The sequence below is a fragment of the Astatotilapia calliptera genome, chromosome 13 (genome assembly GCF_900246225.1).
Source record: "Astatotilapia calliptera chromosome 13, fAstCal1.2, whole genome shotgun sequence".
Classification (NCBI taxonomy): domain Eukaryota; kingdom Metazoa; phylum Chordata; class Actinopteri; order Cichliformes; family Cichlidae; genus Astatotilapia; species Astatotilapia calliptera.
The window spans coordinates 32,408,117-32,424,317 of NC_039314.1; the positions used below are offsets into that span (position 1 = coordinate 32,408,117).

The 16,201-nt window shown below is 42.4% G+C and overlaps 1 protein-coding gene across 1 annotated transcript; it reads right to left on the reverse strand.

Moving 5' to 3' along the window:
* Nucleotides 1-12,326: 12,326 nt before the first annotated feature.
* Nucleotides 12,327-15,585, reverse strand: chchd1 (coiled-coil-helix-coiled-coil-helix domain containing 1). The gene is made up of 4 exons (XM_026191098.1): nucleotides 15,514-15,585; nucleotides 15,240-15,428; nucleotides 14,649-14,767; nucleotides 12,327-12,691 (listed from the first exon to the last, which is right to left on the reverse strand). Exons 2-4 carry the CDS (start codon nucleotides 15,376-15,378, stop codon nucleotides 12,581-12,583), a joined length of 369 nt encoding a protein of 122 aa, XP_026046883.1. The 5' UTR covers nucleotides 15,379-15,428; nucleotides 15,514-15,585; the 3' UTR covers nucleotides 12,327-12,580.
* Between the last annotated feature and the right edge of the window lie 616 nt (nucleotides 15,586-16,201).

The window sequence follows — 16,201 nt, forward strand, 5'->3', positions numbered from 1 at the left end:
CAAATAACTTAAAGCAAAAACTGGGAAACATGAAGTCCGAAGTCTTTATATTAAGGCCATCAGTCAAACATACTGTTGCTCTGGGTCTAAACAGAGCGTGTTGTGTGTGACGTCTTCTTTTGCACATGCGAGCGCTTTGAGCGTTCACACTAGAGAGCGTTTGCTGTCGCATTTAATTTGTAGTGTGAACAAGCAGACAAAAAAATCAGATTTGATAAAAAAATCGGAATTGAGCATCAAGACCTGCAGAGTGAACGTAGCCTCAGTCTGTCTGCAAACCAGATTATGTCTGAATCTACAGAGTTATGTGGAGTTCCTCAGGGCTCCGTGCTGAGACCTACTCTGTTTTTAAAATACATTCTTCCTTTAGGCCAGATAATATCTGCTGATCCTGTCTACCTATCACCTTCCTTACCACTTGCATTACACTTCCTCACAGGGACCAGCTCCCAGTTTGGATTCAGGAGACAGACCCCCTCTGTACTTTTAAGTTTAGGCTTAAAACGTTCCTTTTTGGGAAACATATAGGTAGGACTGGATCAGATGACCCTCAGACCTCCCTTGGTCACGTTGCAATAGGTCTGTTGAGGGCTTCTCATGATGCATCCATGAACACATGAACACATGCGTGTTTAGTCTCTGGCTCTGTTCTACAGCATGTATTTGTCCTGTCTTCTTCCCTCACCCCCAAGGTGGCCACCCCTCCCTGACCCTGGTTCTGCTGGATGTTTCTTCCTGTTTAAAGGGAGTTTTTCCTTCCCACTCTTTTCAAAGCACTTGCTCATATGGGGTCCAATAATTGGTCAGGTGTTTCCCTATAATTGTAGCATCTTTATGTTACAATATAAACAACTCTGAGATGAATGTTGTTGTGATTCAGGACTATATAAATGACTGAATTTAAAAAAAAAATCAGCAGGTCAACAAGTACTGAGTGGTACATCGCTACTATTAAACTTGTTTTGTAAATAGTGTTTCCTAAATTTGTACAGTAAGTGTGTCGTGGAGAACCCTACAGTATACTGGGGAATATGGAAGAAACTGTTCCTTTTGTGAAGGTCTATGTACAGGCAGGAGTCGAATGCAGGACTCAGCAGTTAAAGAACAACACATTTATTCACAATTTCCAAAAGACCAAAGACTTGTGACGGTTCGAGGCAAGGAGCTGGGCAGCACTGACTGTTAGCAGACAGCAGTCCAGCAAAGACTGAAGCCACTACTTATGAAACGGCTCCAGCTAAGTCATCAACAGCAGGTCTGTGATCAGGCTGAACCAGTCACATCAGGCCATTTTATTGTACTTTTAAATTACACAGACAAGCAGAAGCAGGAGCAGGCAGGTCTTCTACACCCACATTTCCTACACTCTACCCGGTGATAGGTGACCTGTTGACTGCCTCCCTGGATCATTGCTGGCTCAGTGTGGTACTAGGCCTGAGTCTGGGGCTTGCTGGGCCTTGGTCCCTCTGGGAGATTGTTATTAAGGTTGGGGATTCCCCTTACTGCCGCTCCCCCCTTGTCGCTTCCTAGGTGTTGTGTATCATTTGAGTATGCTTTGCTACAGATGCAGCGGTTGGAGACCCAGCCTGTGTGTTTGCTTTATCCTCAACATCTCCCCTCCCTCCCTCAGACCATTATTCTGCTTGCTACAACTTCTGAACAGGACTGGATCAGACAGATAAGCAGAGCCCGATAAGCTGCGTTTTACTTGGCACTGATTGTGAAAGTTTGCCAGAAAAAACAAAACAAAACGAGGATGATTACGACCCTGATCTTAATCATCTCCGTCTTTGGGCTGAGGCTTCAGATGCCTCTAACACCGCATGTTCCTGTGTCGCGCATCTGACAATGAAAAGGTAAAAAGAAATACCTCCAAGTAAACAATTTGCCCACTCCAGCTCCCACAGGGGATTTGTGGAAAAGGGGAGTGTATTTATTTTTCTTTAAACCCACTACAACTTCCAAGCTGGCAGTACTTGTCTGTTAATGCTAGCATTACCAGCTCCTACACACATACACAACACACACGTACCACATATTCATAGCAGTAGAGACAGGCCTAATGATTACAATAATAAACTGGATCACCAGAAATATCAGGATTGATAAAGATGTAAGTAATGTTGGGGACAAAATGAGCCCACAGGGGAACTAAAGGGAGAATGGCCAAAGCAGTACCGCAAATTTATTGCAGTGCACCACAGAAGAATGTGCAGGAGCTCTAACTGATAATGAAGGCAACTACAGGCGTGGAGGTGCTAAGAAACGGTATATCAGCAACAGTTTGGGGGTTTGGAACAGATTGTGTAACTAAAACAATACGTAGAGATAGGTGACAAAGATAAGAAGCAACAGGTTCGGAGATCCCACAGAAACACCCTAAAAAGACTCTGAGAAGCGAACATCCTCAGGACCACTCAGTGCTAACAGCCATCGACGTGGGCTGAACCACAAAACCACGCCGAGGCTCCTTTGTTTGTTTGTTTTTTCCAAAAGCAGTCACTGAATAGATATACTTGGAACGTTTGTCACAAACTTATTCTGAGCAACATTAGTGCAATACCAGTGAACAGCAGCTAAGAGTAATGTTGACTCAGTAACTCGTAGCTCCCGTGTTTTTTAATACGATAAGCCTCACATTTAAAAGTGTTGGACACAACAGGGAATATACTAAAACTGGCTGTACTTGGGGTTTGTGTATATTTAATCTATAATTCAGTTATTTTTTAGATAATTAGGTAAATAAATAATATATGTGGTGTAATTGAATGTGTAAGAAGCCCTAAGGTGTGTATGAAACAGTAATTACTGTGGACTGTAAGAAAGTTCCTGTTGAGTGTGGATATTTGGGAGGAAGTGATAAGCAGGGAGGAAATGGTTTGTACAATGATGTGCAGATAAACAGGGATGCAACAGAAAAATGTTCTCACAGCGGCGGGTGCAAATGCTTCCTGTGCCTTAGACAAAACATGAAACAAATCCACACTTTCAACATGGTTCGCTAAATGTCAATAGAAACAAAGCGTCATATTAACCACGTTTTAAAAATCAATCTAGCTTAAAATAGTGTTGTCAGTGAAGTAAAAGCAGTGACAGAATTTTAAATCTAATGCATAACTGTAAAGCTTTATTATTCAGTTTTAGTTCTGATTGTGTTTGTCATGACAAATCATTTACAATAACTTATCCAGTAAATAAGATCAAAGTAACGAATTTATATAGATTTGTTTAGACTTACTAAATGCCCACAAGCCACCAACTACAGTAACTGAATAAATAAGGTAATACAAAAAAATTAAAGGTGTTACATGAAGAGGATGTGGGACCTATGGAATCTCTGATACCCAACATCTAGTATCTCAGTGTACAACACAAATACTACACAGTGGGACGTGAGGATGTCAGGGGGGAGCAATCATGATCTCCACCTGAGACTGGGCACCGAGCCCCACGTACAGCTGTTGCATTGAAGGTGTTTCAGTGCGAAAGCAGCTCATGGCTAAGCTGGGAACCTGGACCCTCCATGGCTGAAGTCCAGCCCCAGAGATTGTTGTAAAATTCCAATAGATCAGCAGATACTGAAATATACAAATATTATCACAATAATAATATTTTGTAATGAGTTACAATATATTGCTAGTTCAAATCTTTTAACACAAAGCCAGGGTTACAAAACGGATTCCAAAGCAATACTCTGATGTGAAGAGTGCATGAAATGCAGCCTTCATATAAACACTCTTCAAAAAGTTACATTTGAACACACACTTAAGTGTTTGATAAAATATCAGTTTCAGACTGTGGCGCAGTGCAAGGGCGTCGATGGAAGCGAGATACGCACACCCAACCAACATAACCGAGCTTTACGAGGAGGAGGAGGAATGTGTGAACTGGTAGTAACTTGTCCACAAATGGTAGAACCCAGCTAATAGAGCCTGTAAGGTTGAAGCAGCAGTAGTCACACTCACGTGATCAGCTTCGTTAGGTTTACACTGTTGTTAAAATACTGTAAGTACAGGTTAAGCCACAGACAGGGTCAGAGACAGTTACTTGTGAATGTTTGTTTTTTTTAAGTGTTCAAATCCAATCAGATATCTGCATCAAACACACTAACCTTGTTTACTGGTACTTAATGCAAGTCTCTCTGGCTGATTGAATTTTGACATTGCTGACCACCAATATCAGCTTCCACAGGAACGATGGGTTCAGTGTTCAGCGATAGCAGTAACCTTCCGGCCAGAGCCGTGCAACCCAAGAAGAATAATTCCATCACATCCACTTAGGATCTTTGCACTGAATAAAACCACTTTGCAAATTAGATTAAGAAAAAACAGACATCTAGCCACACAAGAAATCAAGAAAGATTTAATGTTTTTGAAACAGAGACACTATGAAAGTGGCATTAAATCTACCAAAATATTGGCGTGGAAATTGGAAAAAAAAGACAGCGGAAAATACAATTTATAAAATTAGGGACCTAAGTACAAAAGTGATAAAAAATAAATTAAATGAAATACAGGAAGCCTTTGAAAGATTCTATAAAACCCTATACTCTGAAGCCCCTGGCGGGACTGAAGCTCAGATTGATAGCTTCCTGAACCCTCTAGACTTACCCACTTTAGATGAAGAACAAAATCAAGCAATGATAATGAATATAACTGAGGAAGAATTAAAAGCTGCAATTAATAGGCTTAAATTAAGTAAATCACCAGGACCAGATGGTTACACGGCAGAGTGGTATAAAGAATTTAAAAAGGAACTGATACCTGTTTTACTTCCTACATTGAATTGGGTCTTGAAAAAGGCACAAATGCCCCCCAGCTGGAAGGAGGCAATTATCTCAGTTATACCAAAAGAAGGCAAAGATAAAATGGAATGTGGATCTTTCAGGCCAATCTCCGTTCTTAATGTGGACTATAAACTTTTCACATCTATCATGGCCAAACGGCTAGAAGAGTTCCTACCAACATTGATATGTAATGACCAAACTGGTTTCATACATCAACGCCAAACACAGGACAATATACGAAAGACACTACATATTATGGACCATATACAAAAACATAAAATCAAAGCAATTGTGATGAGTGTAGACGCTGAAAAAGCCTTTGATTCCGTCAACTGGAAGTTCCTTTACAGGGTATTATATAAATTTGGCTTTCATGATACAATTATTAAAACTATACAAGCTCTATACGACAATCATACAGCCAGGATTAAAATTAATGGATGCCTATCCAACAGTTTTACCCTAAAAAGGGGCACTAGACAGGGCTGTGCATGGTCACCGTTACTTTTCGCACTGACGTCACATCTTATGAAGACTCTAGAGCGGCTCTTCCTCAACCTCCTCCGACCACAGGTACAACATGCCCAGGACCCACTACAGTTTGCATACAAGGCGGGTGTCGGAGTGGAGGATGCCATCCTGTACCTCCTACACAGAGCCCACTCACACCTGGATGGGGGAAAAGGCACGGTCAGGATCCTGTTTCTTGACTTTTCCAGTGCCTTTAATACCATCCGGCCCTGTATGCTTCAGGAAAAACTGAACAGGATGGAGGTGGACCCCTGCCTGGTGGCTTGGATCTCCGACTACCTCACCGACAGACCACAGTACGTCAGGCTGAAGGACATCACGTCTGACACTGTGGTCAGCAGCACAGGAGCACCACAGGGAACTGTGCCGTCCCCTCTTCTCTTCACCCTGTACACCTCTGACTTCTGCTACAACTCTGAATTATGCCACATTCAGAAGTTTGCAGACAAGACAGCCATCATGGGGTGTATCTGGGATGATCAGGAAGAGGAGTACAGAAGTCTGGTGAGGAACTTTGTCGCATGGAGTCACACAAACCACCTGCAACTCAACACCTCAAAGACTAAGGAACTGGTTGTGGACTTCGGGAGGTCCAGAGAAGGTCCACTGCCGGTTCAGATAGAGGGGGAGGAGGTGGAGGTGGTCAACAAGTACAAGTACCTCGGGCTGTGGGTGGACAATAAACTGGACTGGTCATGCAACACAGAGCACCTGTATAAAAAAGCCCAAAGCCGACTGTACTTCCTCAGGAGGCTGAGGTCTTTTAACATCTCCAGGAAGCTCCTGAGGATGTTTTACCAGTCGGTGGTTGCTGGAGTACTTTTCTATGCTGTGGTGTGCTGGGGGAGCAGCACAGCAAAGAAGGACTCATCCAGGCTGGAGAAACTGATCAGGAAGGCTAGCTCTGTGGTCGGCATGAAGCTGGACACTCTGGTGACAGTGGCAGAGAAAAGGACACTAAAGAAACTGCTGGACATTATGGACAATGCTGGGCATCCTCTGCACACGGCCATTAACAATCAGAAGAGTCTGTTCAGTGACAGGTTGCTTCTCCCCAAGACAAGAACTAACAGACTTAAAAACTCCTTTGTCCCACACGCCATCAGACTGTTTAACTCCTCTCTGGAGGGGAGAGGGAGGGGAAACAGGAGGACAAAGGAGGGGGGAACAACTAAGCTGTAGTGCCTCTTCACCTCACTGTACAATACTTTTTGTGCAATACTTTTGTAAATAGTCAACGGTGCAATAGACTCAATACTTGAAATGTGCAATTCACTTGTATTTTTATTTTTATTCCTATTTATTCTATTTATCCCCTTCGTATATTTTATTTATATTGTCTCTGTATTTATATATATATATATATATGTGTGTGTGTGTATTATATATATATATATAATATTCTGTAACTCTGTAACTTCTGTCGGTGCTGTGCTTTTTTGGAAATCGAATTTCCCAGAGGAACCCACCCGAGGGATTAATAAAGTTCTATCTAATCTCTAATCTAATCTAATCATTATACTTGGAACCACTAGCTCAATTCATTAGGCAAAACGAAGAGATTAAGGGAATTTCTATCAAAGGGACACAATATAAACTGGCTTGCTATGCGGATGACATTTTGGTCTACCTTGGACACCCAACATATTCTTTACCCAAACTGATGCAATCATTTGAACAATACGGCCAATTATCAGGCTATAAAATTAATATAGGTAAAACCCAGCTACTCTCATATAATTATAGCCCACCAGAAGAAATAAAATGTAGTTATCCCCTGGTATGGCAAACGGAGTCTTTTAAATATTTAGGCATAAATTTACCGAAAGATCTTACAAAACTATTTGAACAGAACTACCTACCCTTATACAAAAAAATAAAGGAAGATATAGTAAGATGGAACTTAATTCCTTTCTTTAGCTTTAATTCAAGAATTGATTCTATTAAAATGAATGTATTGCCAAGATTTTTGTATCTATTTCAAACCCTACCAATAGAGATTAACCAAAGTCAATTTAATGAGTGGGACAAAATGTTATCTAGATATATATGGCAAGGTAAAAGACCAAGGGTTCGCCTTAAAACACTACAGCTGGCTAAGCAAAAGGGAGGATGGGGCCTCCCTGACCTCAGATATTATTACTTTGCAGCGCAGATGAGAGCAATAATATGCTGGTGTAACCCATCATACACTGCCCAATGGAAAACCACTGAGGAACAGATGCTGTCTATTCCTATTCAGGCAACTCTAGCTGACAATAATCTACAAACCTATATAAAAAACATTGATAACCTGTGGGTGAAAAGAACCCTTAAAACATGGAGAACTATTATAAAGGAATATAAACTCGAGACCAATATTACAGTTCTTAAATGGTGTGCTTACGACTCAGAGTTCAAGCCTAATGAATTGGATTCTAGATTCAAGGACTGGACAGGTAAGGGCATAACAGCCCTGTGTAGTATAATGAAAGATGGAAAATTGTTCAGCTTTGACACGCTTAGAAAGACATTTTCATTAGAAAAACAAGACTTCTATCGATATCTGCAGTTAAGGCACTATGCTGACACGAAGATGAGAAACGTAACAATGATAAACACACGCTTGATGGAACTGTTTATAAAAAGCTATAACTTTATATATAACATGTCTCTATAAGGGTCTAATGGATTTGAAACCACATTCGACTTCATATATTAGAACAAAATGGGAGAAGGAAGGAGGGATAAAAATATTAGAGGAAGAATGGACGGCAATATGGAGGTATCAGTGGATGTGTACCAGCTCACGAAAGTGGAGGGAATTCGGCTGGAAGTGCCTAATTAGATACTTTATAACACCTTCTCAGAAGTCTCATTATGATGATAATTCCCCTGCTTGTTGGAGGAACTGTGGAAATCAAAGTGCAAATCACTACCACATTTTCTGGGACTGCTCTATCTTGAGGGATTATTGGAGAGAAATACATAATGCCTTACAGGATATCTTTAAATGTGAAATACCCCTCGAGAGTAAGACTATGTTCTTTGGATATATACCTCAGGAATGGCCTAAATATGATAAACATTTAGTAAATATTCCACTGGTGGCCTGTAAAAAGAGTATCACCAGAAAATGGTTATCCCCGGAGAGCCCAAACATACAGTGGGGCAAAAAAGTATTTAGTCAGCCACCAATTGTGCAAGTTCCCCCACCTAAAATGATGACAGAGGTCAGTAATTTGCACCAGAGGTACACTTCAACTGTGAGAGACAGAATGTGAAAAAAAAATCCATGAATCCACATGGTCGACGCTTCGACGCCGCAGCAATTAAAACAACAAACGGCTGCGCGCGCTCGGAGTGCACCAGTGAAGAAAATGCATTCGTCATCACAGAGCATGCCGTGAGGAACACCTTCAGGAGGGTGAACACCAGGAAGGCAGCAGGACCAGATGCAATCCCTGGCCGGGTCCTTAGAGCCTGCGCTGATCAACTAGCACCGGTGTTCACGGAGATCTTCAACCTCTCCCTGGCCCAAGCTGTGGTTCCCACGTGCTTCAAACGGTCCATTATTGTCCCTGTTCCAAAGAAACAACAGCCCGCTTGCCACAATGACTACCGTCCAGTAGCACTGACTTCAATTGTGATGAAGTGTTTTGAAAGACTGATGAGAGATCACATCACTTCTTCACTTCCTCCCACCATCGACTCACTTCAGTTTGCTTACCGGACTAATCGTTCCACAGACGATGCCATATCTCACCTGCTCCACACATCCCTGAGTCACCTGGACACTGGCAGAGGGAATTATGTTAGGATGCTGTTCGTGGACTACAGTTCAGCATTCAACACAATAATTCCCTCTAAGCTTTTCACCAAGTTGACGGATCTAGGACTCAGCTCATCACTGTGTCAGTGGATCCTCAACTTCCTCACAGACAGACCCCAATCAGTGAGGGTAGGAAAACAAGTCTCCCCCTCCATCTCACTCAGCACTGGAGTGCCTCAGGGCTGTGTTTTAAGCCCCCTGCTGTACTCACTGTACACTTATGACTGTGTAGCCACATCCGACACCACCTCCATTGTCAAGTTTGCTGACGACACTGCTGTTGTGGGCCTGATCTCCGACAACATCGAGACGGCCTACCTGGAGGAGATTAGGAACCTGGAGACCTGGTGCCAGGAGAATAACCTCCTCCTAAACATCAGCAAGACTAAGGAGCTGATCGTGGACTTCACTACAAAGCAGGCGAGGAATTACAAACCCCTCATCATCAGTGGCACGCCAGTGGAGAGACTGGACAGTTTCCGATACCTGGGTGTCCACATCACTCAGGACCTGTCATGGTCCTGCCACATCAACACCCTGGTTAAGAAAGCCCGTCAGCGTCTCTTCTTCCTCAGAAGACTTAGAGACTTCCATCTGCCACTGAAGGTGCTCAAGAACTTCTACTCCTGCACCATCGAGAGCGTCCTGACGTCAAACATCTGCACCTGGTTTGGGAACAGCACCAAGCAGGACAGACGAGATCTGCAAAGGGTGGTGCGCTCGGCAGAACGCATCATTCAATCAGAGCTCCCTGACCTGCTGTCCATCTACACCAAGCGGTGCAAGTCCAAAGCTAGGAAGATTATGATGGACCTCTCCCATCCCAACAATGGACTCTTCTCACTGTTGAGGTCTGGGAAGCGCTTCCGCTCCCTTAAGGCCAAAACAGAGAGAATGAGGAGGAGCTTCTTCCCCCAGGCTATTCGGGGCCTGAACCAGGTGTAGGACTGGACTCTCCCAAACACGTCACTAAGACTGGACTCTCACGTCACCACACGCACCACCACACATTTCCTATAATCCTATAATTCCTATAATTTATAATCCTTATCTTTATAATCTCTTCTGCTATTTGCACATTCTTTACTGTAAATTCCTAAGTTAATTTGTAAACTTTTGTAGTAAATTGTAAATATTGTAAAACTTTTCTTCTGTCATTTAATGGTCGGGCATTGTACAGCTACAAGCATTTCACCCCCATGTCATACTGTGTATGGTTGTGTGTGTGTGACAAATAAAATTTGAATTTGAATTTGGTAGGATTTGTAAAGAATTTATTGGTAAATCAGGGTGGAAAATAAGTATTTGGTCAATAACAAAAATACAACTCAATACTTTGTAACATAACCTTTGTTGGCAATAACAGAGGTCAAACGTTTACTATAGGTCTTTACCAGGTTTGCACACACAGTAGCTGGTATTTTGGCCCATTCCTCCATGCAGATCTTCTCGAGAGCAGTGATGTTTTGGGGCTGTCGCCGAGCAACACGGACTTTCAACTCCCGCCACAGATTTTCTATGGGGTTGAGGTCTGGAGACTGGCTAGGCCACTCCAGGACTTTCAAATGCTTCTTACGGAGCCACTCCTTTGTTGCCCGGGCGGTGTGTTTTGGATCATTGTCATGTTGGAAGACCCAGCCTCGTTTCATCTTCAAAGTTCTCACTGATGGAAGGAGGTTTTGGCTCAAAATCTCACGATACATGGCCCCATTCATTCTGTCCTTAACACGGATCAGTCGTCCTGTCCCCTTGGCAGAAAAACAGCCCCATAGCATGATGTTTCCACCCCCATGCTTCACAGTAGGTATGGTGTTCTTGGGATGCAACTCCGTATTCGTCTTCCTCCAAACACGACGAGTTGAGTTTATACCAAAACGTTCTACTTTGGTTTCATCTGACCACATGACATTCTCCCAATCCTCTGCTGTATCATCCATGTGCTCTCTGGCAAACTTCAGACGGGCCTGGACATGCACTGGCTTCAGCAGCGGAACACGTCTGGCACTGCGGGATTTGATTCCCTGCCGTTGTAGTGTGTTACTGATGGTGACCTTTGTTACTTTGGTCCCAGCTCTCTGCAGGTCATTCACCAGGTCCCCCCGTGTGGTTCTGGGATCTTTGCTCACCGTTCTCATGATCATTTTGACCCCACGGGATGAGATCTTGCGTGGAGCCCCAGATCGAGGGAGATTATCAGTGGTCTTGTATGTCTTCCATTTTCTGATGATTGCTCCCACAGTTGATTTTTTCACACCAAGCTGCTTGCCTATTGTAGATTCACTCTTCCCAGTCTGGTGCAGCTCTACAATACTTTTCCTGGTGTCCTTCCAAAGCTCTTTGGTCTTGGCCATGGCGGAGTTTGGAGTCTGACTGTTTGAGGCTGTGGACAGGTGTCTTTTATACAGATGATGAGTTCAAACAGGTGCCATTCATACAGGTAACGAGTGGGGGACAGAAAAGCTTCTTACAGAAGACGTTACAGGTCTGTGAGAGCCAGAGATTTTCCTTGTTTGAGGTGACCAAATACTTATTTTCCACCCTGATTTACCAATAAATTCTTTACAAATCCTACCATGTGGATTCATGGATTTTTTTTTTCACATTCTGTCTCTCACAGTTGAAGTGTACCTCTGGTGCAAATTACTGACCTCTGTCATCATTTTAAGTGGGGGAACTTGCACAATCGGTGGCTGACTAAATACTTTTTTGCCCCACTGTAAGTACATGGATGGAAATCACAATGGAAATCTATAACATGGAAAAGATAACAGCTTCTGTTAACCACAAGCTGGAGAAATTTACATCATACTGGAAAAACTGGGTCAAATATATCACGCCTCACAGGCCAGATTTTATTTTTACAAACCAATAACTGTGATGTATGAGAGCATATATTTATAGGATCACCCCCTACCAACACATCCGTTTTTGTTTTGTTTTTTTTGTTTTGTTTGTTGGTTTTGTTTGTTTTCTTATTTCGGATTATGTGATTGTTTCAATTGCTTCTATAGTTGTAAATATTCTTTCTTTATGACTTGGATGTAAATTAAAATACTATTTTGGTATCTAAGGCAGATAACCTAAGCAAGAAGTATGCTTACATGATGTACAGACTGTGAATGCCTGCTTTTGAAACCTTAATAAAAAAAAATATAAATAAAAAAAAAAGAGTTTCAATTCAGGACATGAAACAGTTCCTTTATATTTTAAAACTTGTTTTAAAATAAGACAAGAACACAAGTGCACATTACAAACTACCAGTCAGAGGTATGAAGGAACCTTACAGTAATGGGTAAAAGCAACAATCACCCTTTTCAATATTCCACTCATTTGTTTTATTTCATTATTTGTTTGGCAACTGGCAGCTCGACACACCAGGACATAATCCAAATTCATCTCCGAGAGCGTCCTAGTCCAAAGCTGTACAAGAAGAGCATTAAAATGTTTGTGTATCAGATCTCTTTGCACAGGTTGGGATATCTCTTCAGAAGCGCCGTGGCTTGCTTTGGTGGCAGACGTCCTCCCTGGATGTTGCTCTGTCCAGCTTTATTCTTCGCATCAGCCTACGAAGGAAGAAGAAGATTTATTACAGATGTGTTTATGAGAGTAATGTTTCTAAACTACAACAAGGACACTTCTGCCCACTTTCAGCCCAACATTTTGCAGGAGTTCAGAGTTTAGAAAGAATAATGAGGAAGAAGCACAGGTGTGTGCTTCTAGTCTCCCAGGGCTGTTGCTGAGCTGGCCGGTTCACTGAAATGTAACTGTACCTTCTATAAAGTAACCGAACTCTCAGCTCAATGTCAAAACACAGAAAACTGATGTAAACCACCAGTCAAAGGTCGAATGTTTTTTCTTTATTTTCATAACTATTTACATTGTAGATTCTCACTGAAGGCATCAGAAGTATGAATGGACACATTTGGAATTATGTAGTAAACACAAAAATGTGAAATAATTCAACTTTTTTTATACTGTAGATTCTTCCAAATCCCCCCTTTGCTTCGATTAATGCTTTGCACACTCTTGGCCTTCTCTCCGTGGGTTTCACGAGGTCGTCACCTGGAATGGTTTTCCAACAGTCTTGAAGGAGTTCCCAGAGATGCTGAGCACTTGTCGGCCTGTTTGCCTTCATCCCAAACCATCGCCACTGGGTTTAGGTCAGCTGACTGTGGAGGCCAGGGCACCTGGTGCAGCACTCCATCACTCTCCTTCTTGGACCAATAGCCCTCACACAGCCTGGAGGTGTGTTTGGGGTCATTGTGCTGTTGAAAAATAAATGATGGTCCAACTAAGTGCAAACTGGATGGGATGTGTCTGCAGGATGCTGTGAGCCACGCTGGTTCAGAATTCTGAATAAATCCCCAACAGTGTCACCAGCAAAGTACCCCCACACCATCACACCTCCTCCTCCATGGTCACGGTGGGAACCATGCATGCAGACCGCAGTGGACCATCGGACCAAAGCACAGATGTCCACTGGTCTAATGTCCGTTGCTTGTGTTTCTTGGCCCAAACAAATCTCTTCTGCTTGTTGCTTCTCCTTAGTCGTGGTTTCTCTGCAGCTATTTGACCATAAAGGCCTGATTCACACCGTCTCTGAACAGTTGATGGTGAGATGTGTCTGCTACTGGAGCTCTGTGTGGCATCTATCTGGGCTCTAACCTGAGGAGCTGTTAACTTGTGATTTCTGAGGCTGGTGACTCGGATGAATGTATCCTCAGCAGCAGAGGGGACTCTGGGACGGTCCTCATGTGAGCCTGTTTTGTTGTAGTGTTTGATGGTATTGTGACTGCACTGCACACAGTCAGTTTTAGCCATTTTTAGGACTGACTGACCTTCAGTTCTTAAAGTCATGATGGGCTGTTGTTTCTCTTTATTAGCTGATTGGATCTGTCAAATAGGGCTGTCAACTATTTACCAACCTGCCCTGCACAACACAACTGATGGTCCCAACAGCAATAAGAAGGCAAGAAACTCCACAAATGAACGCTGACAGGCTCACCTGTGAGGTGACCATGTCAGGTGACAACATCATGACGCTCACTGAGAGAAGGCCGAGGGTTTGCAGCCCTGTCAACAAAGCAAAGTGTGGCTGCTTTGAGGAATCTAAAATATGAAACATTTCTATCCATTTATTTAGTTATCTTTTTTTTTTCTTTGCTACATAATCCTGTGTATCTTGCTTCATATATTTGATGCCTTCAGTTTGTATCTACAATGTAGAAATGAGGAAAAATAAAGAAAAATCATTACATGAGAAGGTGGTTCCAAACGTTTGACTGGTAGTGTATATCTGTTAGGAATGGTTGTTTTCTGCCACTTGGTTAAGGTAAGTTGTACATCAAGATCACACGAGGATACATAATTTGCATATGATGCATAATTTATTTTCCATTTGTGTTACTCTAAAATAACAGTAACACTCTTCTCCATCCCCATTCTTAGTTTTTCTGTACTGCTAGAGTCACAGTTAATGCATGGGCATGTTTCACTGAATTCTGCAGAGCATGGTCATACCTGAGCCTTTTCCACACACATATAAAAGCTGTTAATCTCATTAGAGCACAGAGTGTCCACAAAGTTGTTCTGCTTCCAACAGGCCATCAGGACTGACATTTCAGTGATACAAGAGGCCTCTGTGGAGAAAGACATTCGTGTTTACACATTAATCCAACTTGAGTCATTCATAATAAATCATTTAACTGGACTTCTACAGGCAACTACAAGTGTAAAGTAAATCCAGATACTTGTGTATAAACACGTAACTCTGTTGTAGTTCTTTGAGAAAAACGTTTAATAAATGAATAAAATGTCTATTTGTGATTGATCTGAAACATCCTGCAGATCAAACTGACGTTTTAAATCATCTAAAGGCGGAGACATCTGTCAATTAATATTGCTCTTCTATTCTTCTACCACATCAGTATCCGGTCACTTTTGCAGCATTTAGTTCAATTTGAGTGGAGCACAGCCCCAAGCTCCACCCTGCTGCTACCATCAGCACTGAACTACGCTGCATGTAGTCAGCCTGTGGTGGGCCTTCTGCAGTCAGCCCTCTCGGTCCGTTAATCCTGCCGCGCTGATGTATTCATGTCTTTATGTTCTTACCCCCTTTCTTGGGTTTTCGGTTCGCTACAGCGTCTTTCAGAACCAGAGCCCTGTTGGGTTTGAGCACTGGTTTTCCGTTCTGTCCGCGGAGCAGTCTGCTGACCTTCTCCTGGAACACGATGCCTCCCTGCGTGGCCATCGTAGTGTGAAAGTCCTCCCCTCACTGTGCCTCAGCTCCACGGGGAGCTGCTGCCTCGCCGAGGAAATATTTTGAAACTTTGAGAATGAAAAAGCAGAAGAAAAGCTCTCAGTGTTTGTCTCGGTGCTTCATTACCTCACCAAGCTTAGCTGCGCGGCGCCATGTTTTACCGTAGAAAGAAATTAATTGTCGTAAAGGTCTTCTTCTGCTTTATATTATTATTGGCATATATTAGCATTGCAGCAAAACGCTGCATTACCGCCACCAACTGGCGTGGAGTGTGGACCGAAATGTCAAAAAATAAAGATAAAAAATCAAATCCTCCCAAACAAACGAGTCTGCCTTAAAAACAAACTATGGCCTGATAACTCTCACTTCTCCAGTTCTTACGAAATAAATCAACCAAGTCCAGCTTCACGTTCACATCACCAAGCTTTTGGATCATTGTCTTTTTTACAGCATCATATTTCTGACGATGCACTAAAACATGTTCTGTTGTTTCTTCTTCTCTATTGCAGAGTCGGTGTCGTAATGTGTACGTGTGGCGTGACATCATTTGCAAACGTTTTTTTAAATAATTGAAGGAAAACAAGTTACAAGAACACAAAAACGTTTAAAAGACAAGCCAGGGACTCACAGCAATAGCATTAAGAGTCAGAGAATATAATGAAATAAGACAGTAATAATGTTTTCATAAATAAGTAAATACACAGCAGGAGATTTTAAATAAAAACTGCAGTTTCTTACACAATTCAAGTTGTTTTCACAGCTTTCTGGTTGATGCAGCCAGCAATAGAGCTTCATTAATGTAAAAAATAGGACA

Coding starts and splice junctions, on each gene's coding strand:
- chchd1 (XM_026191098.1), bottom strand. CDS start 15,378: ATGGCCACGCAGGGAGGCATCGTGTTCCAGGAGAAGGTCAGCAGACTG. Junction 14,768..15,239: donor CCGAAAACCCAAGAAAGGGG/GTAAGAACATAA, acceptor CTTTCTCCACAG/AGGCCTCTTGTATCACTGAA. Junction 12,692..14,648: donor TGTGTGTGGAAAAGGCTCAG/GTATGACCATGC, acceptor CTTCCTTCGTAG/GCTGATGCGAAGAATAAAGC.